This window comes from Oncorhynchus nerka, linkage group LG4 (genome assembly GCF_034236695.1).
Source record: "Oncorhynchus nerka isolate Pitt River linkage group LG4, Oner_Uvic_2.0, whole genome shotgun sequence".
In the NCBI taxonomy this organism is placed as follows: domain Eukaryota; kingdom Metazoa; phylum Chordata; class Actinopteri; order Salmoniformes; family Salmonidae; genus Oncorhynchus; species Oncorhynchus nerka.
Window position 1 is genome coordinate 82,941,395 of NC_088399.1, and position 24,906 is coordinate 82,966,300.

A 24,906-nucleotide genomic window follows, 5' to 3' on the forward strand; every position below is an offset into this window, starting at 1 on the left:
TTTACGGATAGCCAGGGGCACACTCCAACACTCAGACATCATTCACAAACAAAGCAAGTGTTTAGTGAGTCCGCCAGATCAGAGGCAGTAGGGATGACCAGGGATGTTCTCTTGATAACTGTGTGAATTAGACAATTTTCCTGTCCTGCTAAGCATTCAAAATGTAACGAGTACTTTTTGGTGTCAGGGAAAATGTATGTAGTAAAAAGTACATAATTTTTTAGTAGAAAAGTAGTAACGTAAAAGTGAAGTTGCCAAAAATATAAATAGTAAAGTACAGATACCCAGACACACCTTTCCGGTATTTTTACTTAAGTACTACACCACTAGAAAGCGATTAGACACTTACCATAAGTTGCAGTTCTCTTTGTAAGTCTGTCCTGAGAGGAATTTGTGTCCGTTTCTTTCACAGGTGCCTGAAATGAAACAAAAGGAGGAAATTCAATAAGATGTTGCCATCGGATAGGATCACACCAATGATTCCTTTGATCCTGTTGTGGTGGAAGATCTGAGAGGATGACTTAAAGAATCACACTTCCATTGATACATTGCACACTACACACTACGGGCATGCATTACACACAACAGACACACATTCTACACTCCACACTACACACCCCACACTACATACTACAGACACACACTACACACATACACTACACACTACACACTACGGGCATGCATTACACACAACAGACACACATTCTACACTCCACACTACACACCCCACACTACATACTACAGACACACACTACACACATACACTACACACTACACACTACGGGCATGCATTACACACAACAGACACACATTCTACACTCCACACTACACACCCCACACTACATACTACAGACACACACTACACACATACACTACACACTACACACTACGGGCATGCAGTACACACAACAGACACACATTCTACACTCCACACTACACACCCCACACTACATACTACAGACACACACACACACATACACTACACACTACGGGCATGCATTACACACAACAGACACACATTCTGCACTCCACACTACACACCCCACACTACATACTACAGACACACACTACACACATACACTACACACTACGGGCATGCATTACACACAACAGACACACATTCTGCACTCCACACTACACACCCCACACTACATACTACAGACACACACTACACACATACACTACACACTACGGGCATGCATTACACACAACAGACACACATTCTACACTCCACACTACACACTACATACATACACAGACACACACTACACACTACACACTACGGGCATGCATTACACACAACAGACACACATTCTACACTCCACACTACACACCCCACACTACATACTACAGACACACACACACACACACACACTACACACTACGGGCATGCATTACACACAACAGACACACATTCTACACTACACACCCCACACACACTACACACACTACACTACACACACGGGCACACACACAACAGACACTACACACACTACACACACACTACTACGGGCATGCATTACACAACAGACAACAGACACACATTCTACACACACACCACACTACACACCCCACACTACATACTACAGACACACACTACACACACATACAGACACACACTACACACATACACTACACACTACACACTACGGGCATGCAGTACACACAACAGACACACATTCTACACTCCACACTACACACCCCACACTACATACTACAGACACACACTACACACATACACTACACACTACGGGCATGCATTACACACAACAGACACACATTCTGCACTCCACACTACACACCCCACACTACATACTACAGACACACACTACACACATACACTACACACTACGGGCATGCATTACACACAACAGACACACATTCTACACTCCACACTACACACCCCACACTACATACTACAGACACACACTACACACATACACTACACACTACGGGCATGCATTACACACAACAGACACACATTCTACACTCCACACTACACACTACATACACACACTACACACATACACTACACACTACACACTACGGGCATGCATTACACACAACAGACACACATTCTACACTCCACACTACACACCCCACACTACATACTACAGACACACACTACACACATACACTACACACTACACACTACGGGCATGCAGTACACACAACAGACACACATTCTACACTCCACACTACACACCCCACACTACATACTACAGACACACACTACACACATACACTACACACTACGGGCATGCATTACACACAACAGACACACATTCTGCACTCCACACTACACACCCCACACTACATACTACAGACACACACTACACACATACACTACACACTACGGGCATGCATTACACACAACAGACACACATTCTACACTCCACACTACACACCCCACACTACATACTACAGACACACACTACACACATACACTACACACTACGGGCATGCATTACACACAACAGACACACATTCTACACTCCACACTACACACTACATACACACACTACACACATACACTACACACACTACACACTACGGGCATGCATTACACACAACAGACACACATTCTACACTCCACACTACACACCCCACACTACATACTACAGACACACACTACACACATACACTACACACTACACACTACGGGCATGCATTACACACAACAGACACACATTCTACACTCCACACTACACACCCCACACTACATACTACAGACACACACTACACACATACACTACACACTACACACTACGGACATGCAGTACACACAACAGACACACATTCTACACTCCACACCCCACACTAGATACTACAGACACACACTACACACTCCACACTACAGACACACACTACACACTACAGACACACACTACAAGCTACACACTACACACTACAGGCACACACTACACTAGAGACACACACTACATGACAGACACACACTCCATACTACAGACACACTCCACACTACAGACACACACTGCACACTACAGATACACACTGCACACTACACCCTCCATACTACAGACACACTTTACACTACACACTACATGCACTCCACACTACACACACTACAGACACACACTACACTAAATCAAATCAAATTTTATTTGTCAAATACACATGGTTAGCAGATGTTAATGCGAGTGTAGCGAAATGCTTGTGCTTCTAGTTCCGACAATGCAGTAATAACCAACAACATCTAACCTGTCAATTTCACAACAGCTACCTTATACACACAAGTGTAAAGGGATGAAGAATATGTACATAAAAATACAGGAATGAGTGATGGACAGAACGGCATAGGCAAGATGCAAGATGGTATCGAGTACAGTATATACATATGAGATGAGTAATGTAGGGTATGTTAACATATAAACGTGGCATTGTTTAAAGTGGCTAGTGATACATTTTTTACATCAATTTTTCCATTATTAAAGTGGCTGGAGTTGAGTCAGTATGTTGGCAGCAGCCACTCAATGTTAGTGGTGGCTGTTTAACAGTCTGATGGCCTTGAGATAGAAGCTGTTTTTCAGTCTCTCGGTCCCTGCTTTGATGCACCTGTACTGACCTCGCCTTCTGGATGATAGCGGGGTGAACAGGCAGTGGCTCGGGTGGTTGTTGTCCTTGATGATCTATATGGCCTTCCCGTGACATCGGGTGGGGTAGGTGTCCTGGAGGGCAGGTAGTTCACCCCCGGTGATGCGTTGTGCAGACCTCACTACCCTCTGGAGAGCCTTACGGTTGTGGGCGGAGCAGTTGCCGTTCCAGGCGGTGATACAGCCCGACAGGATCCTCTCAATTGTGCATCTGTAAAAGTTTATGAGTGTTTTTGGTGACAAGCCAAATTTCTTCAGCCTCCTGAGGTTGAAGAGGCGCTGCTGCGCCTTCTTCACCATGCTGTCTGTGTGGGTGGACCAATTCAGTTTGTCTGTGATGTGTACGCCGACGAACTTACTACCCTCTCCACTACTGTCCCGTCGATGTGGATAGGGGGGTGTTCCCTCTGCTGTTTCCTGAAGTCTACAATCATCTCCTTTGTTTTGTTGACGTTGAGTGTGAGGTTATTTTCCTGACACCACACTCTGAGGGACCTCACCTCCTCCCTGTAGGACGTCTCGTCGTTGTTGGTAATCAAACCTACCACTGTAGTGTCGTCTGCAAACTTGATGATTGAGTTGGAGGCGTGCATGGCCACGCAGTCGTGGGTGAACAGGGAGTACAGGAGAGGGCTCAGAACACACCCTTGTGGGGCCCCAGTGTTGAGGATCAGCGGGGTGGAGATGTTGTTACCTACCCTCACCACCTAGGGGCGGCCCGTCAGGAAGTCCAGTACCCAGTTGCACAGGGCGGGGTCGAGACCCGGGGTCTCGAGCTTGATGATGAGTTTGGAGGGTACTATGGTGTTAAATGCTGAGCTGTAGTAGATGAACAGCATTCTCACATAGGTATTCCTCTTGTCCAGATGGGTTGGGGCAGTGTGCAGTGTGGTTGCGATTGAGTCGTCTGTAGACCTATTGGGGCGGTAAGCAAATTGGAGTGGGTCTAGGGTGTCAGGTAGGGTGGAGGTGATATGGTCCTTGACTAGTCTCTCAAAGCACTTCATGATGACGGAAGTGAGTGCTACGGGGCGGTAGTCGTTTAGCTCAGTTACCTTAGCTTTCTTGGGAATAGGAACGATGGTGGCCCTCTTGAAGCATGTGGGGACAGCATACTGGGATAAGGATTGATTGAATATGTCCGTAAACACACCAGCCAGCTGGTCTGCGCATGCTCTGAGGACGCGGTTAACACGTTTAAATGTTTTACTCACGTCGGCTGCAGTGAAGGAGAGTCCGCAGGTTTTGGTAGTGGGCCGTGTTAGCAGGTTTTGGTAGCGCACTGTATTGTCCTCAAAGCGAGCAAAGAAGTTGCTTAGTGTGTCTGGGAGCAAGACATCCTGGTCCGCGACGGGGCTGGTTTTCTTTTTGTAATCCATGATTGACTGTAGACACTGCCACATACCCCTTGTGTCTGAGCCATTGAATTGCGACTCTACTTTGTCTCTATACTGACGCTTAGCTTGTTTAATTGCCTTATGGAGGGAATAGCTACACTGTTTGTATTCGGTCATGTTTCCGGTCACCTTGCCCTGGTTAAAAGCAGTTGTTCACGCTCTCAGTTTTGCGTGAATGCTGCCATCAATCCACGGTTTCTGGTTTGGGAATGTTTTAATAGTTTCTGTGGGTACGACATCGCCAATGCACTTGCTAATAAACTCGCTCACCGAATCAGTGAATTCGTCATTGTTGTTGTATGACGCAATGAGGAACATATCCCAATCCACGTGATAGAAGCAATCTTGATGCGTGGAATCAGATTGGTCGGACCAGCATTGAACAAACCTGAGCGCGGGAGCTTCCTATTTTAGTCTCAGTCTATAGACAGGGAGCAACAAAATGGATTCGTGGTCAGCATTTCCGAAAGGAGGGCGGGGGAGGGCCTTATATGCGTCTCTGAAGTTAGAATAACAATGATCCAGGATTTTACCAGCCCTGGTTGCACAATCGATATGCTGACACACACTCCACACTACAGACACACACTCTGCATTACACACTCCATACTACAGACACACACTCTACACTACACACTACAGGCACTCCACACTACAGACACACACTCAATATTACACACGACACAGTCCAGACACACACTACACACTACAGACCCCCAGCCTCTAGTGAAAGACTTAACAGTAACACCCTGATGTGAGGTGTATAGTAATGTGTAGGGTCTGGGAACCCTGAGCTTCAGTAATCTCCTGTTGGAATGTCCTGTTGGCTCTTGGCCTGTGTTTCCCAGAATATCAGGTCCCCATCATGCCTTAATGAGCTTAATTACATATACACACACACACGCACACGCACACACACACACACACACACACACACACACACACACACACACACACACACACACACACACACACACACACACACACACACACACACACACACACACAGTTGAAGTCAGAAGTTTACATGCACCTTAGCCTAATACATTTCAACTCAGTTTTTCACAATTCCTGGCATTTAATCCAAATATTCCCTGTTTTAGGTCAGTTACGATCACCACTTTATTTTAAGAATGTGAAATGTCCGAATAATAGTAGAGAGAATGATTTATTTCAGCTTTTATTTCTTTCATCACATTCCCAGCGGGTCAGGAGTTTACATACACTCAATTAGTATTTAGTAGCATTGACTTTAAATTGTTTAACTTGGGTCAAACGTTTCGGGTAGCCTTCCACAAGCTCCCCACAATAAATTGGGTGGATTTTGGCCCATTCCTCCTGACAGATCTGTACTTCCGGCGCCGACAGAGATGGCCGCCTCGCTTCGCGTTCCTAGGAAACTATACAGTTTTTTGTTTTTTTACGTGTTATTTCTTACATTAGTACCCCAGGTCATCTTAAGTTTCATTACATACAGTCGAGAAGAACTACTGAATATAAGATCAGCGTCAACTCACCATCAGTACGACCAAAAATATGTTTTCCGCAACGCGGATCCTGTGTTCTGCCTTACAAACAGGTCAACGGAATTGATTCCATGCAGCGACCCCAAAAAACGACTTCGTAAAAGAGGGAAACGTAGCGGTCTTCTGGTCAGACTCCGGACACGGGCACACCGTGCACCACTCCCTAGCATTCTTCTTGCCAATGTCCAGTCTCTTGACAACAAGGTTGATGAAATCCGAGCAAGGGTAGCATTCCAGAGGGACATCAGAGACTGTAACGTTCTCTGCCTCACGGAAACATGGCTCACTGGAGAGACGCTATCCGGGGCGGTGCAGCCAACGGGTTTCTCCACGCATCGCGCCGACAGAAACAAACATCTTTCACCTCCACCCTACCTGACACCCTAGACCTACTCCAATTTGCTTACCGCCCAAATAGGTCCACAGACGATGCAATCTCAACCACACTGCACACTGCCCTAACCCATCTGGACAAGAGGAATACCTATGTGAGAATGCTGTTCATCGACTACAGCTCGGCATTCAACACCATAGTACCCTCCAAGCTCGTCATCAAGCTCGAGACCCTGGGTCTCGACCCCGCCCTGTGCAACTGGGTACTGGACTTCCTGACGGGCCGCCCCCAGGTGGTGAGGGTAGGCAACAACATCTCCTCCCCGCTGATCCTCAACACGGGGGCCCCACAAGGGTGTGTTCTGAGCCCTCCCTGTTCACCCACGACTGCGTGGCCACGCACGCCTCCAACTCAATCATCAAGTTTGCGGACGACACAACAGTGGTAGGCTTGATTACCAACAACGACGAGACGGCCTACAGGGAGGAGGTGAGGGCCCTCGGAGTGTGGTGTCAGGAAAATAACCTCACACTCAATGTCAACAAAACTAAGGAGATGATTGTGGACTTCAGGAAACAGCAGAGGGAACACCCCCCTATCCACATCGATGGAACAGTAGTGGAGAGGGTAGCAAGTTTTAAGTTCCTCGGCATTCACATCACAGACAAACTGAATTGGTCCACTCACACAGACAGCGTCGTGAAGAAGGCGCAGCAGCGCCTCTTCAACCTCAGGAGGCTGAAGAAATTCGGCTTGTCAACAAAAGCACTCAGATACTTCTACAGATGCACAATCGAGAGCATCCTGGTGGGCTGTATCACCGCCTGGTACGGCAACTGCTCCACCCTCAACCGTAAGGCTCTCCAGAGGGTAGTGAGGTCTGCACAACGCATCACCGGGGACAAACTACCTGCCCTCCAGGACACCTACCCCACCCGATGTTACAGGAAGGCCATAAAGATCATCAAGGACATCAACCACCCGAGCCACTGCCTGTTCACCCCGCTATCATCCAGAAGGCGAGGTCAGTACAGGTGCATCAAAGCAGGGACCGAGAGACTGAAAAACAGCTTCTATCTCAAGGCCATCAGACTGTTAAACAGCCACCACTAACATTGAGTGGCTGCTGCCAACACACTGACATTGACACTGACCCAACTCCAGCCACTTTAATAATGGGAATTGATGGGAAATGATGTAAATATATCACTAGCCACTTTAAACAATGCTACCTTATATAATGTTACTTACCCTACATTATTCATCTCATATGCATACGTATATACTGTACTCTATATCATCGACTGCATCCTTATGTAATACATGTATCACTAGCCACTTTAACTTGCCACTTTGTTTACTTTGTCTACATACTCATCTCATATGTATATACTGTACTCGATATCATCTACTGTATGCTGCCCTGTACCATCACTCATTCATATATCCTTATGTACATATTCTTTATCCCCTTACACTGTGTATAAGACAGTAGTTTTGGAATTGTTAGTTAGATTACTTGTTGGTTATTACTGCATTGTCGGAACTAGAAGCACAAGCATTTCGCTACACTCGCATTAACATCTGCTAACCATGTGTATGTGACAAATCAAATTTGATTTGATTTGGTGTAACTGAGTCAGGTTTGTAGGCCTCCTTGCTCGCACAGGTTTTTTCAGTTCTGCACAAAAATGTTCTATAGGATTGAGGTCATGGCTTTGTGATGGCCACTCCAATACCATGCCTTTGTTGTCCTTAAGCCATTTTGCCACAACTTTGGAAGTATGCTTGTGGTCATTGTCCCTTTGGAAGACGCATTTGTGACCAAGCTTTAACTTCCTGACTGATGTCTTGAGATGTTGCTTCAATATATCCACATAATTTTCCTGTGTCACGAGGCCATCTATTTTGTGAAGTGCACCAGTCCCTCCTGCAGCAAAGCACCCCCACAACATGATGCTGCCACCCCTGTGCTTCATGGTTTGGATGGTGTTCTTCGGCTTGCAAGCCTCCCCCTTATCCTCCTAACATAACGATGGTCATTTTTCCAAACAGTTCTATTCTTGTTTCATCAGACCAGAGGACATTTCTCCAAAAAGTACGATCTTTGTCACAATGTGCAGTTGCAAACTGTAATCTGTCTTTTTTTATGGGGGTTTTGGAGCAGTGGCTTCTTCCTTGCTGAGCTGCCTTTCAGGTTATGTCGATATAGGACTCATTTTACTGTGGATATAGATACTTTTGTACCTGTTTCCTCCATCATCTTCACAGGGTCCTTTGCTGTTGTTCTGGGATTGATTTGCATTTTTTACACCAAAGTACGTTCATCTCTAGGAGACAAAATGCGTCTCCTACCTGAGCAGTATGACGGCTGCGTGGTCCCATGGTGTTTATACTTGCATGCCATTGTTTGTCCAGATGAACATGGTACCTTCAGGTGTTTGGAAATTCCTCTCAAGGATGAACCAGACTTGTGGAGGTCTACAATTTTTTTCTGAGGTCTTGGCTGATATCTTTAGATTTTCCCATGATGTCAAGCAAAGAGGCACTGAGTTTGAAGGTAGGCCTTGAAATACATCCACAGGTACACCTCCAATTTGCTCAAATTATGTCAGTTAGCCTATCAGAAGCTTTGAAAGCCATGACATAATTTTCTGAAATTTTCCAAGCTGTTTAAAGGCACAGTCAACTTAGTGTATGTAAACTTCTGACACACTGGAATTGTGATACAGTGAATTATAAGTGAAATAATCTGTCTGTAAACAATTGTTGGAAAATTACTTGTGTCATGCACAAAGTAGATGTCCTAACCGACTTGCCAAAACTATAGTTTCTTAAAAAGCAATTTGTGGAGTGGTTGAAAAACGAGTTTTAATGACTCCAACCTAAGTGTATGTAAACTTCCGACTTCAATTGTATGTGTGTGTGCGCGTGAGTGCTGGTGTGTGTGTATGAACATGCCCCATGTTGTCTAGTGAGCACATACCTGCCTCGACCTCTCCCAGCCTCCTGTCCCATTTCCGTCACCTATCGCTCCCTCCCTCTGCATAGCACACATTCTTTCTCCTGACCTCCATTCATATATCCTTCCCTCCCTGGCCTCCCCCCTCCCTCTGTCTCAGACTAATAAGAAGACCACTGTTCCTGGTCTATTCTCAGGTACGGCCCTGCTGCCACCTCTGCAACAACTAGCAGGGATATACTGTATGTGGAGCATAATAACCAGTGTGCTTATTCATATTTCACAGGCCAATGTGACCTCCTACCTAGAGCGTTATTGAATTGTAAACCAACTGTGAGAACTGAACAAATAACTTTGCCTGTGCACATAAGATTAGTAGTTGGTTTTTGCCATTCATTCATTAGTCCCATAGTAGCCACTCAGTGTGGGTTCTGTCAGTGGGGCTAGGATTAGGGTAGGGCCTGTCAGTGGGGCTAGGATTATGGTAAGGCCTGTCAGTGGGGCTAGGATTAGGGTAGGGCCTGTCAGTGGGGCTAGGATTAGGGTAGGGCCTGTCAGTGGGGCTAGGTTTAGGGTAGGGCCTGTCAGTGGGGCTAGGGTTAGGGTAGGGCCTGTCAGTGGGGCTAGGATTAGGGTAGGGCCTGTCAGTGGGGCTAGGGTTAGGGTAGGGCCTGTCAGTGGGGCTAGGATTAGGGTAGGGCCTGTCAGTGGGGCTAGGATTAGGTAGGGCCTGTCAGTGGGGCTAGGGTTAGGGGAGGGCCTGTCAGTGGGGCTAGGGTTAGGGTAGGGCCTGTCAGTGGGGCTAGGGTTAGGATGGGGCCTGTCAGTGGGGCTAGGTTAGGGTAGGGCCTGTCAGTGGGGCTAGGGTTAGGGTGGGGCCTGGCGGTGGGGCTAGGATTAGGATGGGGCCTGTCGTTGGGGCTAGGGTTCGGATGGGGCCTGTCAGTGGGGCTAGGGTTAGGATGGGGCCTGTCAGTGGGGCTAGGGTTAGGATGGGGCCTGTCAGTGGGGCTAGGATTAGGGTAGGGCCTGTCAGTGGGGCTAGGGTTAGGGTAGGGCCTGTCGGTGGGGCTAGGATTAGGATGGGGCCTGTCGGTGGGGCTAGGTTAGGGTAGGGCCTGTCAGTGGGGCTAGGGTTAGGGTGGGGCCTGTCGGTGGGGCTAGGATTAGGATGGGGCCTGTCGTTGGGGCTAGGGTTTGGATGGGGCCTGTCAGTGGGGCTAGGTTAGAGTAGGGCCTGTCAGTGGGGCTAGGATTAGGATGGGGCATGTCAGTGGGGCTAGGATTAGGATGGGGCCTGTCAGTGGGGCTAGGGTTAGGGTAGGGCCTGTCGGTGGGGCTAGGGTTAGGATGGGGCCTGTCAGTGGGGCTAGGGTTAGGATGGGGCCTGTCAGTGGAGCTAGGGTTAGGATGGGGCCTGTCAGTGGGGCTAGGGTTAGGATGGGGCCTGTCAGTGTGGCTAGGGTTAGGATGGGGCCTGTCAGTGGGGCTAGGGTTAGGATGGGGCCTGTCAATGGGGCTAGGGTTAGGATGGGGCCTGTCAGTGGGGCTAGGGTTAGGATGGGGCCTGTCAGTGGGGCTTATGCCTTTGGCTACTGTACATTCTTCCCACTGTACTGGGCCTTTCTTTCTTAATCCTAAAAGTCAGGCCCACACATACGCAAACATACACACACACACCCACCCTCTACACACACACACACACACACACACACACACACACACACACACACACACACACACACACACACACACACACACTCTCTCTATCTTACCAATGAAAGGGGGTGAGATGCCCAGACAGTGGCCCCAAAAGTCAGGGCAGCAGTCTGAGATGGTTCGGTTACAGAACAGGTCACAGTAACAGATGGTGTCCAGGTAGGGTACGGTACACTGATCCTCACGACCAGGGCAGCAGCCACCCCGCTGCTCGCAGTACGACCCAAACGGGTCCCTGATGCCCCCCATGTGCAGCGGGCTCATCAGCTCCCTCTTCGTCCTCCTGGATGTGCCTCTTGCCGCCATGCTCTCCACCGCCACCAGGAGGAGCACCACTGCTAATGACGCTAGAAGATTCATTATCACCCTGACAGAAGCGAAAAAGAAGAACATCTGTTAGGATGCAGAAGTACTTCTGTAGAAAATCAGCCAGATTTCATAACCGTAGGATAATATAGTCTAAACCTAACAGTAATGGATTATTTTGGAATAGATTAACAAAACCATGTGTTATAGGTCTAGTCTAACCTAGCCTAACACAGTAGGAGAATATTCTAAATCAACAATAACCCCTAAAGTCACCCTCAGTGGGTCATTTAACAGCTGGAGAGAGTGCTTAGGAAGACTGGAGGAGGAGGATGAGGAGCAGGAGGAGGAGGAGGAAGAGGAGGAGGAAGAGGAGAAGCAGGAGGAGGAGAAGCAGGAGCAGGAGGAGGAGGAGCAAGAGGCCTGAGTTGTGTGCCTACTTGGCAACGTTTCCATTCACACGGTCACAGTGGGCTTTGAGTGGCCGACCCATGTGATAACACACAGGTTAATCTGGTCCTTTTATTAAACAATCTACTCACAACCTTCAACTGGGCCATATAGTATATATCTAAAACATCAACTAACTGTGATAGCTTACAATAACATATTTGATTTGATTTAAAGGGTGAACCTACTGTGAGCAACAGATGATTGAAGTACTGAATTTCTTTAATCCTCTCCCTGTGTTTAATGAGATTTTTGTTGAATAAGCCTGTCATGTGGGTATAGATTATTTCAGAAGAACTTATAAGAATAGTAACATAGCACCTTTGTTTGTAAAAAGTGTTTATTATCAACAAGTATGGAACATATCACTTTGTAAACTATGTAGCTTTGACACGAGTTAAAATTTCAAGCGACCTCTCGACATTGCCCTAAGAATGCTACTACTTTTCAAATTAAATCTATAGCACACAAAGAATGTGATATTTTAATTTGGACAATGCACATCTATACTTACACGTGTGCATGATGGATAGAACGGCTAAGTAAAGCTACAAAGATTAAACTGCCCTATATTGTAATTGTATTTCATTTGCTTCAAGTCAGAGACAATGTTACACTGTGTCTGTGTCCCAAATTACATCCTATTCCATATAAAATGCACTACATTTGACTGTAGGTCAAAAGTAGTGCACTATATTATAGGGACTCGTGTGCCGTTTGGGATGCAGCCTTTAAGTGGTATAGACATGGCTCTCTGGAGTCTCATTGCATAAAACGTTGACGGATGCAGCCACACTAAAATAGCACTGAATGCTATACTTGACTGTTTATCTAAAGGGACATGCCATCAGGGCACAGTCAGAAACGAGGGGCATGACATTATTATCAACACCGTAGTATAATGTTATCATGTCGGCACGGAAACAGACAAACTTCCTGCTATCTGTCAGAGCTAATCTGTCACACTTCAGGAAATGTCCCAAAGAGCATGCTTCACTCTCTATCCTGTCTTACAGACCATATGAGCTCCAAAAGTATTTATGGATAGTCCTGAAAGAATCGTGAATAATGATGAGTGAAAAAGTTACAGACACACAAATACAATACCCCCAAGACATGCTAACCTCTCACCATTACAATAACAGAGGAGTTGAGCATTTTGGGGGGGTATAATATTTACAGTTGAAGTTGGAAGTTTACATACACTTAGGTTGGAGTCATTAAAACTCGTTTTTCAACCACTCCACAAATGTCTTGTTAACGAGCTATAGTTTTGGCAAGTCGGTTAGGACATCTACTTTGTACATGATACAAATAATTTTTCCAACAATTGTTTACAGACAGATTATTTCACTCATGATGCACTGTATCACAATTCCAGTGTGTCAGAAGTTTACACACACTAAGTTGACTGTGCCTTTAAACAGCTTAGAAATTTCCAGAAAATTGTGTCATGACTTTAGAAGCTTCTGATATCAAATCAAATCAAATAAAATGTATTTATATAGCCCTTCGTACATCAGCTGATATCTCAAAGTGCTGTACAGAAACCCAGCCTAAAACCCCAAACAGCAAGCAATGCAGGTGTAGAAGCACGATAGGCTAATTTACACAATTTGAGTCAATTGGAGGTGTACCTGTGGATGTATATCAAGGCCTGCCTTCAAACTCAGTGCCTCTTTGCTTGAAATCATGGGAAAATCAAAAGAAATCAGCCAAGACCTCAGAAAAAAATTGTAGACCTCCACAAGTCTGGTTCATCCTTGGGAGCAATTTCCAAATGCCTAAAGGTACCACATTCATCTGTACAAATAATGGTACACAAGTATAAACACCATGGGACCACGCAGCCGTCATACCGCTCAGGAAGGAGACGCGTTCTGTCTCCTAGAGATGAACGTACTTTGGTGGGAAAAGTGCAAATCAATCCCAGAACAACAGCAAAGGACCCTGGAGGAAACGGGTACAAAGTATCTATATCCACAGTAAGAGTCCTATATCGACGTAACCTGAAGGTCCGCTCAGCAAGGAAGAAGCCACTGCTCCAAAACCCCCATAAAAAAAGCCAGACTACGGTCTGCAACTGCACATTGGGACAAAGATCGTACTTTTTGGAGAAATGTCCTCTGGTCTGATGAAACAAGAATATAACTGTTTGGACATAATGGCCATCATTATGTTGTGAGGGTTCTTTGCTGCAGGAGCGATTGGTGCACTTCACAAAATAGATGACATCATGAGGCAGGAAAATTATGTGGTTACATTGATGCAACATCTCAAGACATCAGTCAGGAAGTTAAAGCTTTGTCGCAAATGGGTTTTTCAAAAGGACATTGACCCCAAGTATACTTCCAAAGTTGTGGCAAAATGGCTTAAGGACAACAAAGTCAAGGTATTGGAGTGGCCATCACAAAGCCCTGACCTCAGTCCCATAGAACATTTGTGGGCAGAACTGAAAAAGTGTGTGCGAGCAAGGAGGCTTATAAACCTGACTCAGTTACAACAGCTCTGTCAGGAGGAATGGGCCAAAATTCACCCAACTTATTGTGGGAAGCTTGTGGAAGGCTACCCAAAACAATTTAAAGGCAATGCTACCAAATTCTAATTGAGTGTATGTAAACGTCTGACCCACTGGGAATGTGATGAAAGAAATAAAAGCTGAAATAAATCATTCTCTCTACTGGCTGTGCAGAGAGTGACAGTGAGATGTGGGAGTTCAGCCAAGGAACTGGGGCTAATCAGGGATAACACACACACACACACACACACACACACACACACACACACACACACACACACACACACACTACAACAACTGCTGGGTTATTAAGGTGTGGTCAAGATTCTCTCCATGTCCATGTGGATGTGTTCCAGAATCCGCTGGGGTCTTTGTTGGAGAGCCAGACACACCAACATTATTAACTGGGTGGTTCGAGCCCTGAATGCTGATTGGCTGACAGTATATACCACAGGTATGAGAAAACATTTATTTTTACTGCTCTAATTACATTGGTAGCCTGTTTATAATAGCAATAAGGCACCTCTGGGTTTGTGGTATATAGCCAATATTTCACGGCTAAGGGCTGTATCCAGGGACTCCGAGTTGCATCGTACTTAAGAATATCCCTTAGCCGTGGTATATTGGCAATATACCCCCCCTCGTGCCTTATTGCTTAATTATACAAGTGTTTGTGACTGAGTTGTGTGTGCCCATGTATGTGTGTCTCTCTGTCTTTCATATGCATTGTACTGTATATTTTGATAAACATGATCTGCCATAGCCATATAAACAGTGAGTTGCAAATGTGTGTATGTGTGTGTGTCTTGTTGGTGATGGTCTTGATGGTAGTTGGTGATGGTGTTGATGGTGGTTGGGGATGGTGTTGATGTTGAGGAGTGACGGATTCCATCCTAGCTGGAGGGGTGCTCTCATCTTATCTATGAATATAGACAGGGCTCTAACTCCTCTAGCTCCACAGTGAGATCCAGGTCAGGCAGCAGGCTGTTAGCCAGCCTGCCAGCTTAGTGGAGTCTGCCACTAGCACAGTCAGTGTAGTCAGCTCAGCTATCCCCATTGAGACTGTGCCTTGATCTCGGTTGGACAAAACTGAACATGGCGGTGTTCGCCTTAGCAATCTCACCTCCGTTCCTGTCATTATTGAAAGCAATTGTGATATATCACATTTCAAAATAGGGCTACTTAATGTTAGATCCCTCACCTCCAAGGTAGTTCAACTCAATGAACTAGTCACTGATCATAGTCTTAATGTGATTGGCCTGACTGAAACATGGCTTAATCCTGATGATTTCACTGTGTTAAATTAGGCCTTTCCTCCTGATTACACTAGTGACCATATTCCCTGCGCATCCCACAAGGGCGGAGATGTTGATGACATTTACGATAGCAAATTTCTATTTACCAAAAAAGATTACTGCGTTTTCATAATTTGAGCTTCTAGTGATGAAATCTATGCAGCCTACTCAATCACTTTTTATAGCTACTGTTTACAGGCCTCCTGGGCCATATACAGCATTCCTCACTGAGTTCCCTGAATTCCTATCGGACATTGTAGTTATGGCAGATAATATTCTAATTTTGGGTGACTTTAATATTCACATGGAAAAGTCCATAAATGGAGGATGGCTTTTCGACAACCCAAAGATTCCTAGATACCCTTCCAGACTCCCTCCACCTACCCAAGGACGTCAGAGTACAAAAATCGGTTAGCCACCTAACTGAGGAACTAAATTTAACCTTGCGTAATACCCTAGATGCAGATGCACCCCTAAAAACAAAACAACATTTGTCATAAAAAACTAACTCTCTGGTATTCAGACAATCAGACCAAGGCTCCGTCCTCATGCTCCTAAGACCTTAGTGCTGCTTTGATACCATCGATCACCACATTCTTTTGGAGAGATTGGAAAACCAAATTGGTCTACACGGACAAGTTCTGGCCTGGATTAGATTTTATCTGTCGAAAATATATCAGTTTGTCTTAGTGGATTGTTTGTCATCTGACAAATCAAATGTACATTTCGGTGTTCCTCGAGGTTCCGTTTTAGGACCACTATTGTTTTCACTAAATATTTTACCTCCTGGTGATCAAATTCTGAAACATAATGTTAACTTTCACTGCTATGCAGATGACACACAGCTGTACATTTTGATGAAACATATGGGGAAGCCCCAAAAGTGCCCTCCCTGGAAGCCTGTGTTTCAGACATAAGGAAGTGGATGGCGGCAAATATTTTACTTTTAAACTCGGACAAAACAGAGATGCTAGTTCTAGTTTCCAAGAAACAAAGAGATCTTCGTTACGCTGGACCCCGATCTCTCTTTTGACGAACATATCAAGACTGTTTCAAGGATAGCTTTTTTAAATCTACGTAACATTGCAAAAATCTGAAAACTTCTGTCCAAAAATGATGCAAAAAAATGTATCCATGCTTTTGTCACTTCTAGATTAGACTACTGCAATGCTCTACTTTCCGGCTACGCAAATAAAGCACTAAATAAACTTCCGTTAGTGCTAAACACGGCTGCTAGAATCTTGACTAGAACTAAAAAGTGTGATCATATTATTCCAGTGCTAGCCTCTCTACACTGGCTTCTCTGTCTCGACCTTTAAGTCTTTATTGAAGACTCATCTCTTCAGTAAATCCTATGATTGAGTGTAGTCTGGCCCACGTGTATTAAGTTGAACGGAAAGGCACTGGAGCGACGAACCGCCCTTGCTGTCTCTGCCTGGCCGGTTCCCCTCTCTCCACTGGGATTCTCAGCCTCTAACCCTATTACTATTACTGAGTCACTGGCTTACTGGTATCTTCCATGCCGTCCCTAGGAGGGGTGCGTCACTTGAGTGGGTTGAGTCACTAACGTGATCTTCCTGCCTGGGTTGGCACCCCCCTTGGGTTCGTGCCGTGGGGAGATCTTAGTGGGCTATACTCGGCCTTGTCTCGGGGTAGTAAGTTGGTGGTTTGAAGATATCCCTCTAGTGGCGAGGGGGCTGTGCTTTGGCAAAGTTGACTGACCTGTTGCACCCTCTACAACCACTGTGATTACTATTATTTGACCCTGCTGGTCATCTATGAACGTTTGAACATTTTAGCCATCTGCTGTTATAATCTCCACCCAGCACAGCCAGAAGAGGACTGGCATACCCCTCAGAGCCTGGTTCCTCTCAAAGTTTCTTCCTAGGTTCCTGCCTTTCTTGGGAGTTTTTCCTAGCCACCGTGCTTCTACATCTGCATTGCTTGCTGTTTGGGTTTTTAGGCTGGGTTTCTGTATAGCACTTTGTGACATCGGCTGATGTAAGAAGGGCTTTATAAATACATTTGATTTGATGGTGGTTGGGGATGGTGGTGGTGATGGTTGATGATGGTGTTGATGGTACTGGTGATGGTGTTTATGGCAGTTGGTGGTTGATGACAGTGTTGATGGTAGTTGGTGATGATGGTTGATGATGGTATTGATGGTAGTTGGTGATGGTATTGATGGTGGTGGTGGTGTTGTTGATGGTTGTTGATGATGGTGTTGATGGTAGTTGGTGATGGTGTTGATGGTTGTTGATGATGGTGTTGATGTTACTGGTGATGGTATTGATGGTCGTTGGTGATGGTGTTGATGGTAGTTGGTGATGGTGTTGACGGTGGTTGGTGACGGTGTTGATGGTGGTTGGTGATGGTGTTGATGGTAGTTGGTGATGGTGTTGATGGTAGTGGTGATGGCGTTGATGGGAGTGGTGATGGCGTTGATGGTGGTTGGTGATGTGTTGATGGTAGTTGTTGATGGTAGTGGTGATGGTGTTGATGGTAGTGGTGATGGTGTTGATGGTGGTTGGTGATGGTGTTGATGGTAGTAGTGATAGTGTTGATGGTAGTTGGCGATAGTGTTGATGGTAGTGGTGATGGTGTTGATGGTAGTTGGTGATGGTGTTGATGGTGGTTGGTGATGGTGTTGATGGTGTTGATGGTGGTTGGTGATGGTGTTGATGGTAGTTGGTGATGGTGTTGATGGTAGTGGTGACGGTGTTGATGGGAGTGGTGATGGCGTTGATGGTGGTTGGTGATGGTGTTGATGGTAGTTGTTGATGGTAGTGGTGATGGTGTTAATGGTAGTGGTGATGGTGTTGATGGTGCTTGGTGATGGTGTTGATGGTGGTTGGTGATGGTGTTGATGATAGTGGCGATGGTGTTGATGGTAGTTGGCGATGGTGTTGATGGTGGTTGGTGATGGTGTTGATGGTGGTTGGTGATGGTGTTGATGGTAGTTGGTGATGGTGTTGATGGTAGTGGTGACGGTGTTGATGGTAGTTGGTGATGGTGTTGACGGTGGTTGGTGACGGTGTTGATGGTGGTTGGTGATGGTGTTGATGGTAGTTGGTGATGGTGTTGATGGTAGTGGTGATGGCGTTGATGGGAGTGGTGATGGCGTTGATGGTGGTTGGTGATGTGTTGATGGTAGTTGTTGATGGTAGTGGTGATGGTGTTGATGGTAGTGGTGATGGTGTTGATGGTGGTTGGTGATGGTGTTGATGGTAGTAGTGATAGTGTTGATGGTAGTTGGCGATAGTGTTGATGGTAGTGGTGATGGTGTTGATGGTAGTTGGTGATGGTGTTGATGGTGGTTGGTGATGGTGTTGATGGTGTTGATGGTGGTTGGTGATGGTGTTGATGGTAGTTGGTGATGGTGTTGATGGTAGTGGTGACGGTGTTGATGGGAGTGGTGATGGCGTTGATGGTGGTTGGTGATGGTGTTGATGGTAGTTGTTGATGGTAGTGGTGATGGTGTTAATGGTAGTGGTGATGGTGTTGATGGTGCTTGGTGATGGTGTTGATGGTGGTTGGTGATGGTGTTGATGATAGTGGCGATGGTGTTGATGGTAGTTGGCGATGGTGTTGATGGTGGTTGGTGATGGTGTTGATGGTGGTTGGTGATGGTGTTGATGGTAGTTGGTGATGGTGTTGATGGTAGTGGTGACGGTGTTGATGGGAGTGGTGATGGCGTTGATGGTGGTTGGTGATGGTGTTGATGGTAGTTGTTGATGGTAGTGGTGATGGTGTTGATGGTAGTGGTGATGGTGTTGATGGTGGTTGGTGATGGTGTTGATGGTAGTAGTGATAGTGTTGATGGTGGTGTTGATGGTAGTTGGTGATGGTGGTTGTGGATGGTGGTTGGTGGCTGGTGATGGTGGTTGGTGATGGTGTTGATGGTAGTTGTTGAGGGTAGTGGTGATGGTGTTGATGGTGGTTGGTGGTGGTGTTGATGGTAGTGGTGATGAGGTTGATGGTGGTTGGTGGTGGTGTTGTTGGTAGTTGGTGATGGTGTTGAGGGTAGTGGTGATGGTTTTGATGGTAGTGGTGATGGTGTTGATGGTGGTTGGTGGTGGTGTTGATGGTAGTTGGTGATGGTTATTGGTGATGGTGTTGATGGTGGTTGGTGATGGTGATTGGTGATGGTATTGATGGTAGTTGTGGAGTGTAGTGGTGATGGTGTTGATGGTAGTAGTGATGGTGTTGATGGTGGTTGGTGGTGGTGTTGATGGTGGTTGGTGATGGTGTTGATGGTAGTTGGTGATGGTGTTGATGGTAGTGGTGACGGTGTTGATGGGAGTGGTGATGGCGTTGATGGTGGTTGGTGATGGTGTTGATGGTTGTTGTTGATGGTAGTGGTGATGGTGTTAATGGTAGTGGTGATGGTGTTGATGGTGCTTGGTGATGGTGATGGTGTTGATGGTGGTTGGTGATGGTGTTGATGATAGTGGCGATGGTGTTGATGGTAGTTGGCGATGGTGTTGATGGTAGTGGTGATGGTGTTGATGGTAGTTGGTGATGGTGTTGATGGTGGTTGGTGATGGTGTTGGTGGTGGTTGGTGATGGTGTTGATGGTAGTTGGTGATGGTGTTGATGGTAGTGGTGACGGTATTGATGGGAGTGGTGATGGCGTTGATGGTGGTTGGTGATGGTGTTGATGGTAGTTGTTGATGGTAGTGGTGATGGTGTTGATGGTAGTGGTGATGGTGTTGATGGGGGTTGGTGATGGTGTTGATGGTAGTAGTGATAGTGTTGATGGTGGTGTTGATGGTAGTTGGTGATGGTGGTTGTGGATGGTGGTTGGTGGCTGGTGATGGTGGTTGGTGATGGTGTTGATGGTAGTTGTTGAGGGTAGTGGTGATAGTGTTGATGGTAGTGGTGATGGTGTTGATGGTGGTTGGTGGTGGTGTTGATGGTAGTGGTGATGAGGTTGATGGTGGTTGGTGGTGGTGTTGTTGGTAGTTGGTGATGGTGTTGAGGGTAGTGGTGATGGTTTTGATGGTAGTGGTGATGGTGTTGATGGTATTTGGTGGTGGTGTTGATGGTAGTTGGTGATGGTTATTGGTGATGGTGTTGATGGTGGATATGGATGGTGGTTGGTGATGGTGGTTGGAGATGGTGATTGGTGATGGTATTGATGGTAGTTGTGGAGTGTAGTGGTGATGGTGTTGATGGTAGTAGTGATGGTGTTGATGGTAGTGGTGATGGTGGTTGGTGATGGTGTTGATGGTAGTTGGTGATGGTGTGGATGGTAGTGGTGATGGTTTTGATGGTAGTGGTGATGGTGTTGATGGTGGTGGTGATGGTTGTTGTGGATTGTGGTTGTGGATGGTGGTTGGTGATGGTGATTGGTGATGGTATTGATGGTAGTTGTGGAGTGTAGTGGTGATGGTGTTGATGGCAGTAGTGATGGTGTTGATGGTGGTTGGTAGGGTGTTGATGGTAGTGGTGATGGTGGTTGGTGATGGTGTGGATGGTAGTGGTGATGGTTTTGATGGTAGTGGTGATGGTGTTGATGGTGGTGGTGATGGTTGTTGTGGATTGTGGTTGGTGATGGTGGTTGCTGATGGTGGTTGGTTATGGTGTGTGTGTGCACCAGCTAAAGTCACAGTCATGCAGCAAACTGCACAGTAAAGACACACCCACTATCACCAATCACTATCACCACTACCATCAACACCGTCATCAACCACCATCACCAACCACCATCACCAACTACCATCAACACCATAATCAACTACCATCATCCACCATCACCAACCACCATCACCAACCACCATCACCAACTACCATCAACACCATAATCAACCACCATCATCCACCATCACCAACCACCATCACCAACCACCATCACCAACCACCATCGACACCATAATCAACCACCATCACCAACTACCATCAACACCATAATCAACCACCATCGACACCATAATCAAACACCATCACCAACTACCATCAACACCATAATCAACCACCATCGACACCATAATCAACCACCATCACCAACTACCATCAACACCATAATCAACCACCATCATCCACCATCACCAACCACCATCGACACCATAATCAACCACCATCACCAACTACCATCAACACCATAATCAACCACCATCATCCACCATCACCAACCACCATCGACACCATAATCAACCACCATCACCAACTACCATCAACACCATAATCAACCACCATCATCCACCATCACCAACCACCATCGACACCATAATGAACCACCATCACCAACTACCATCAACACCATAATCAACCACCATCATCCACCATCACCAACCACCATCGACACCATAATCAACCACCATCACCAACTCCCATCGACACCATCACCAACCACCAACAACACCATCACCAACCACCATCACCAACTACCATCAACCACCATCAATACCATCACCAATAAACATCACCATCACCAATCACCAACCACCATCAACACCATCACCAACTACCATCAAAACCATCACCAACTACACACACACACACACACACAAGCACACACAGACAAACCATCAGCCCCATCACAATCACCACCACCATCTGTCACCATCAACAAATCACAGGTCAACTCTATGTACTGTAAATGGACATGTGACCAGAATGACCGTATCAAAGGGCAAATTATATCACGTTTTCCCTACATGATCTGTTAGAAACAGACCAACTCTGAGAGGAGAAGAGGCGGTCTGAGGCAAAAGGCAAAAAAATATATATATATTTTAAAGGAAAACAGCCTGTATGGTGTAAATACAGCAAATACTGTCCATCATTGATTAAGCCAAGTAAACCTAATGATCAGTACACCTAATGATCAGTAAACCTAATGATCAGTAAACCTATTGATCAGTAAACATATTCATCAGCAAACCTATCGATCAGTAAACCTATTGATCAGTAAACCTATTGATCAGTAAACCTAATGATCAGTAAACCTAATGATCAGTAAACCTATTGATCAGTAAATATATTCATCAGTAAACATATTCATCAGCAAACCTATTGATCAGTAAACCTATTGATCAGTAAACATATTCATCAGCAAACCTTTTGATCAGTAAACCTATTGATCAGTAAACCTATTGATCAGTAAATATATGTCCACTGAGGTCTTACTTGCTAATCAAACTTTCCTTTTGTAGACGACAGCTTTGTCTTGTGTATCTAATCCCTGTGAATATGACATGGTCTGCTGGGTCCAGTCTGGTTCCAGTCTGGCACGGGAGCGCCTCAGACATACAGAATGGCACAGTGCTGCAGTACTGTGGACAGCTATAGCCTTGCTGCTTCCCCCCCAGCACAAAAACTGGTTCCTCTTCATAAGCAAGCCATCAATGCCACTGCGCACAGAGACACAGTCCAAAGACAAAGTTAACAGTAATCATAGTATGTAGGATACATAACAATCTGTACACGACACTTTCAGACATTTTTATGGCACTTTCATGGCACATATTCAAATCTCATATGTTAGTATTATATGTGGGTTACATTACTGTTTTCATGTCCGTCTGACCAATCCACACCATGAAACAAACTATCCACAGAATCGGATTAGGAAACCTGTACATAACTGAACCAAAATGCTTGTTACAGATACACTATCATAGAACTAGCATAGCAAGGAAATCCAACTAGTTCGTGAACATACAATTTATTTAGTGGTTTTACCGTCAAAAGTACTTCCAAACAGCCATCCAAGCCAAGTGTAAATTTGTCCAAAACAATAGATTATGACCTGAAACCTGCACCTGCCTGATCTGGCACAGAACGAGAGAGAGGATCAGAGGGAGTTAGAAAAGAGGTACATAACAGGGTAATGAGTTCAATTAAAGGTATTCTTACCTTCTACGTGTGTTCTGGGAAATATCTCTCCCTCTTGCTGTTTGTAATCCAATGGAAAAACACAGTCCTGTGAAAGCTGATATTCTTTCCTGCTGCTCTCTGCTCTCAGTAACTCATTCACCTGGTAGAGAAAGTCTGTGCCCTCTTTCTCTCACTCTCTCTCGCTCTTCTTTCACAACTGCACTACATAGTCAGCCTGAGCCACGGAGTTCTATGTACAGCCACTAAGAAAGAACAAGCCACTCCACTCCACTCCACCCCTCCCCCTTCACGCTCTCCCTCTCTCCACCCCACCCCCTTCACCCCCTCCCTCTCTAGCTCTCTCCACCCCACCCCCTTCACTCTCTCTCTCTCTCTCTCTCTCTCTCTCTCTCTCTCTCTCTTTCTCTCTCTCTTTCTCTCTCTCTCTCTCTCTCTCTCTCTCTCTCTCTCTTTCAATTCAATTCAATTCAATTCAAGGGGCTTTATTGGCATGGGAAACGTGTTAACATTGCCAAAGCAAGTGAGGTAGATAATATACAAAAGTGAAATAAACAATACAAATTTACAGTAAACATTACACATACAGAAGTTTCAAAACAATAAAGACATTACAAATGTCATATTATATATATATATACAGTGTTGTAACAATGTACAAATGGTTAAAGTACACAAGGGAAAATAAATACACATAAATATGGGTTGTCTCTCTCTCTCTCTCTCTCTCTCTGCCCTATCACAATAGTATGTGCTTTCTCTCTCTCTCTCTCTCTCTCTCTCTCTCTCTCTCTCTCTCTCTCTCTCTCTCTCTCTCTCTCTGCCCTATCACCATAGTATGTGCTTTATCTCTCTCGCTCTCCTCTCTCTCTCTGCCCTATCACCCTGTCTCCTCCTTAGTATACTTAGTATATACCAATTAAGTTGGCTTTATTGGCATGGAAAT

General features: G+C 45.7%; 1 protein-coding gene across 3 annotated transcripts in view; it reads right to left on the reverse strand.

The window, feature by feature from the left end:
• Positions 1 to 24,210, reverse strand: part of LOC115128679 (tubulointerstitial nephritis antigen-like) — a 78,112-nt gene extending 53,902 nt beyond the window's left edge. Inside the window, exons 1-4 of one of the 3 annotated variants that reach the window (XM_065017936.1) lie at positions 23,982 to 24,210; positions 23,253 to 23,476; positions 11,609 to 11,919; positions 350 to 416 (exon numbers count right to left, since the gene is read on the reverse strand). In XM_065017936.1, coding sequence (XP_064874008.1) covers positions 350 to 416; positions 11,609 to 11,919; positions 23,253 to 23,374 — 500 coding nt within the window. In that variant the 5' untranslated portion in view covers positions 23,375 to 23,476; positions 23,982 to 24,210. Of the gene's footprint in view, positions 1 to 349; positions 417 to 11,608; positions 11,920 to 23,252; positions 23,477 to 23,807; positions 23,904 to 23,981 lie in introns of those variants that run through there. The other 2 variants (XM_029658754.2, XM_065017937.1) reach the window with 2 other exon arrangements.
• Between the last annotated feature and the right edge of the window lie 696 nt (positions 24,211 to 24,906).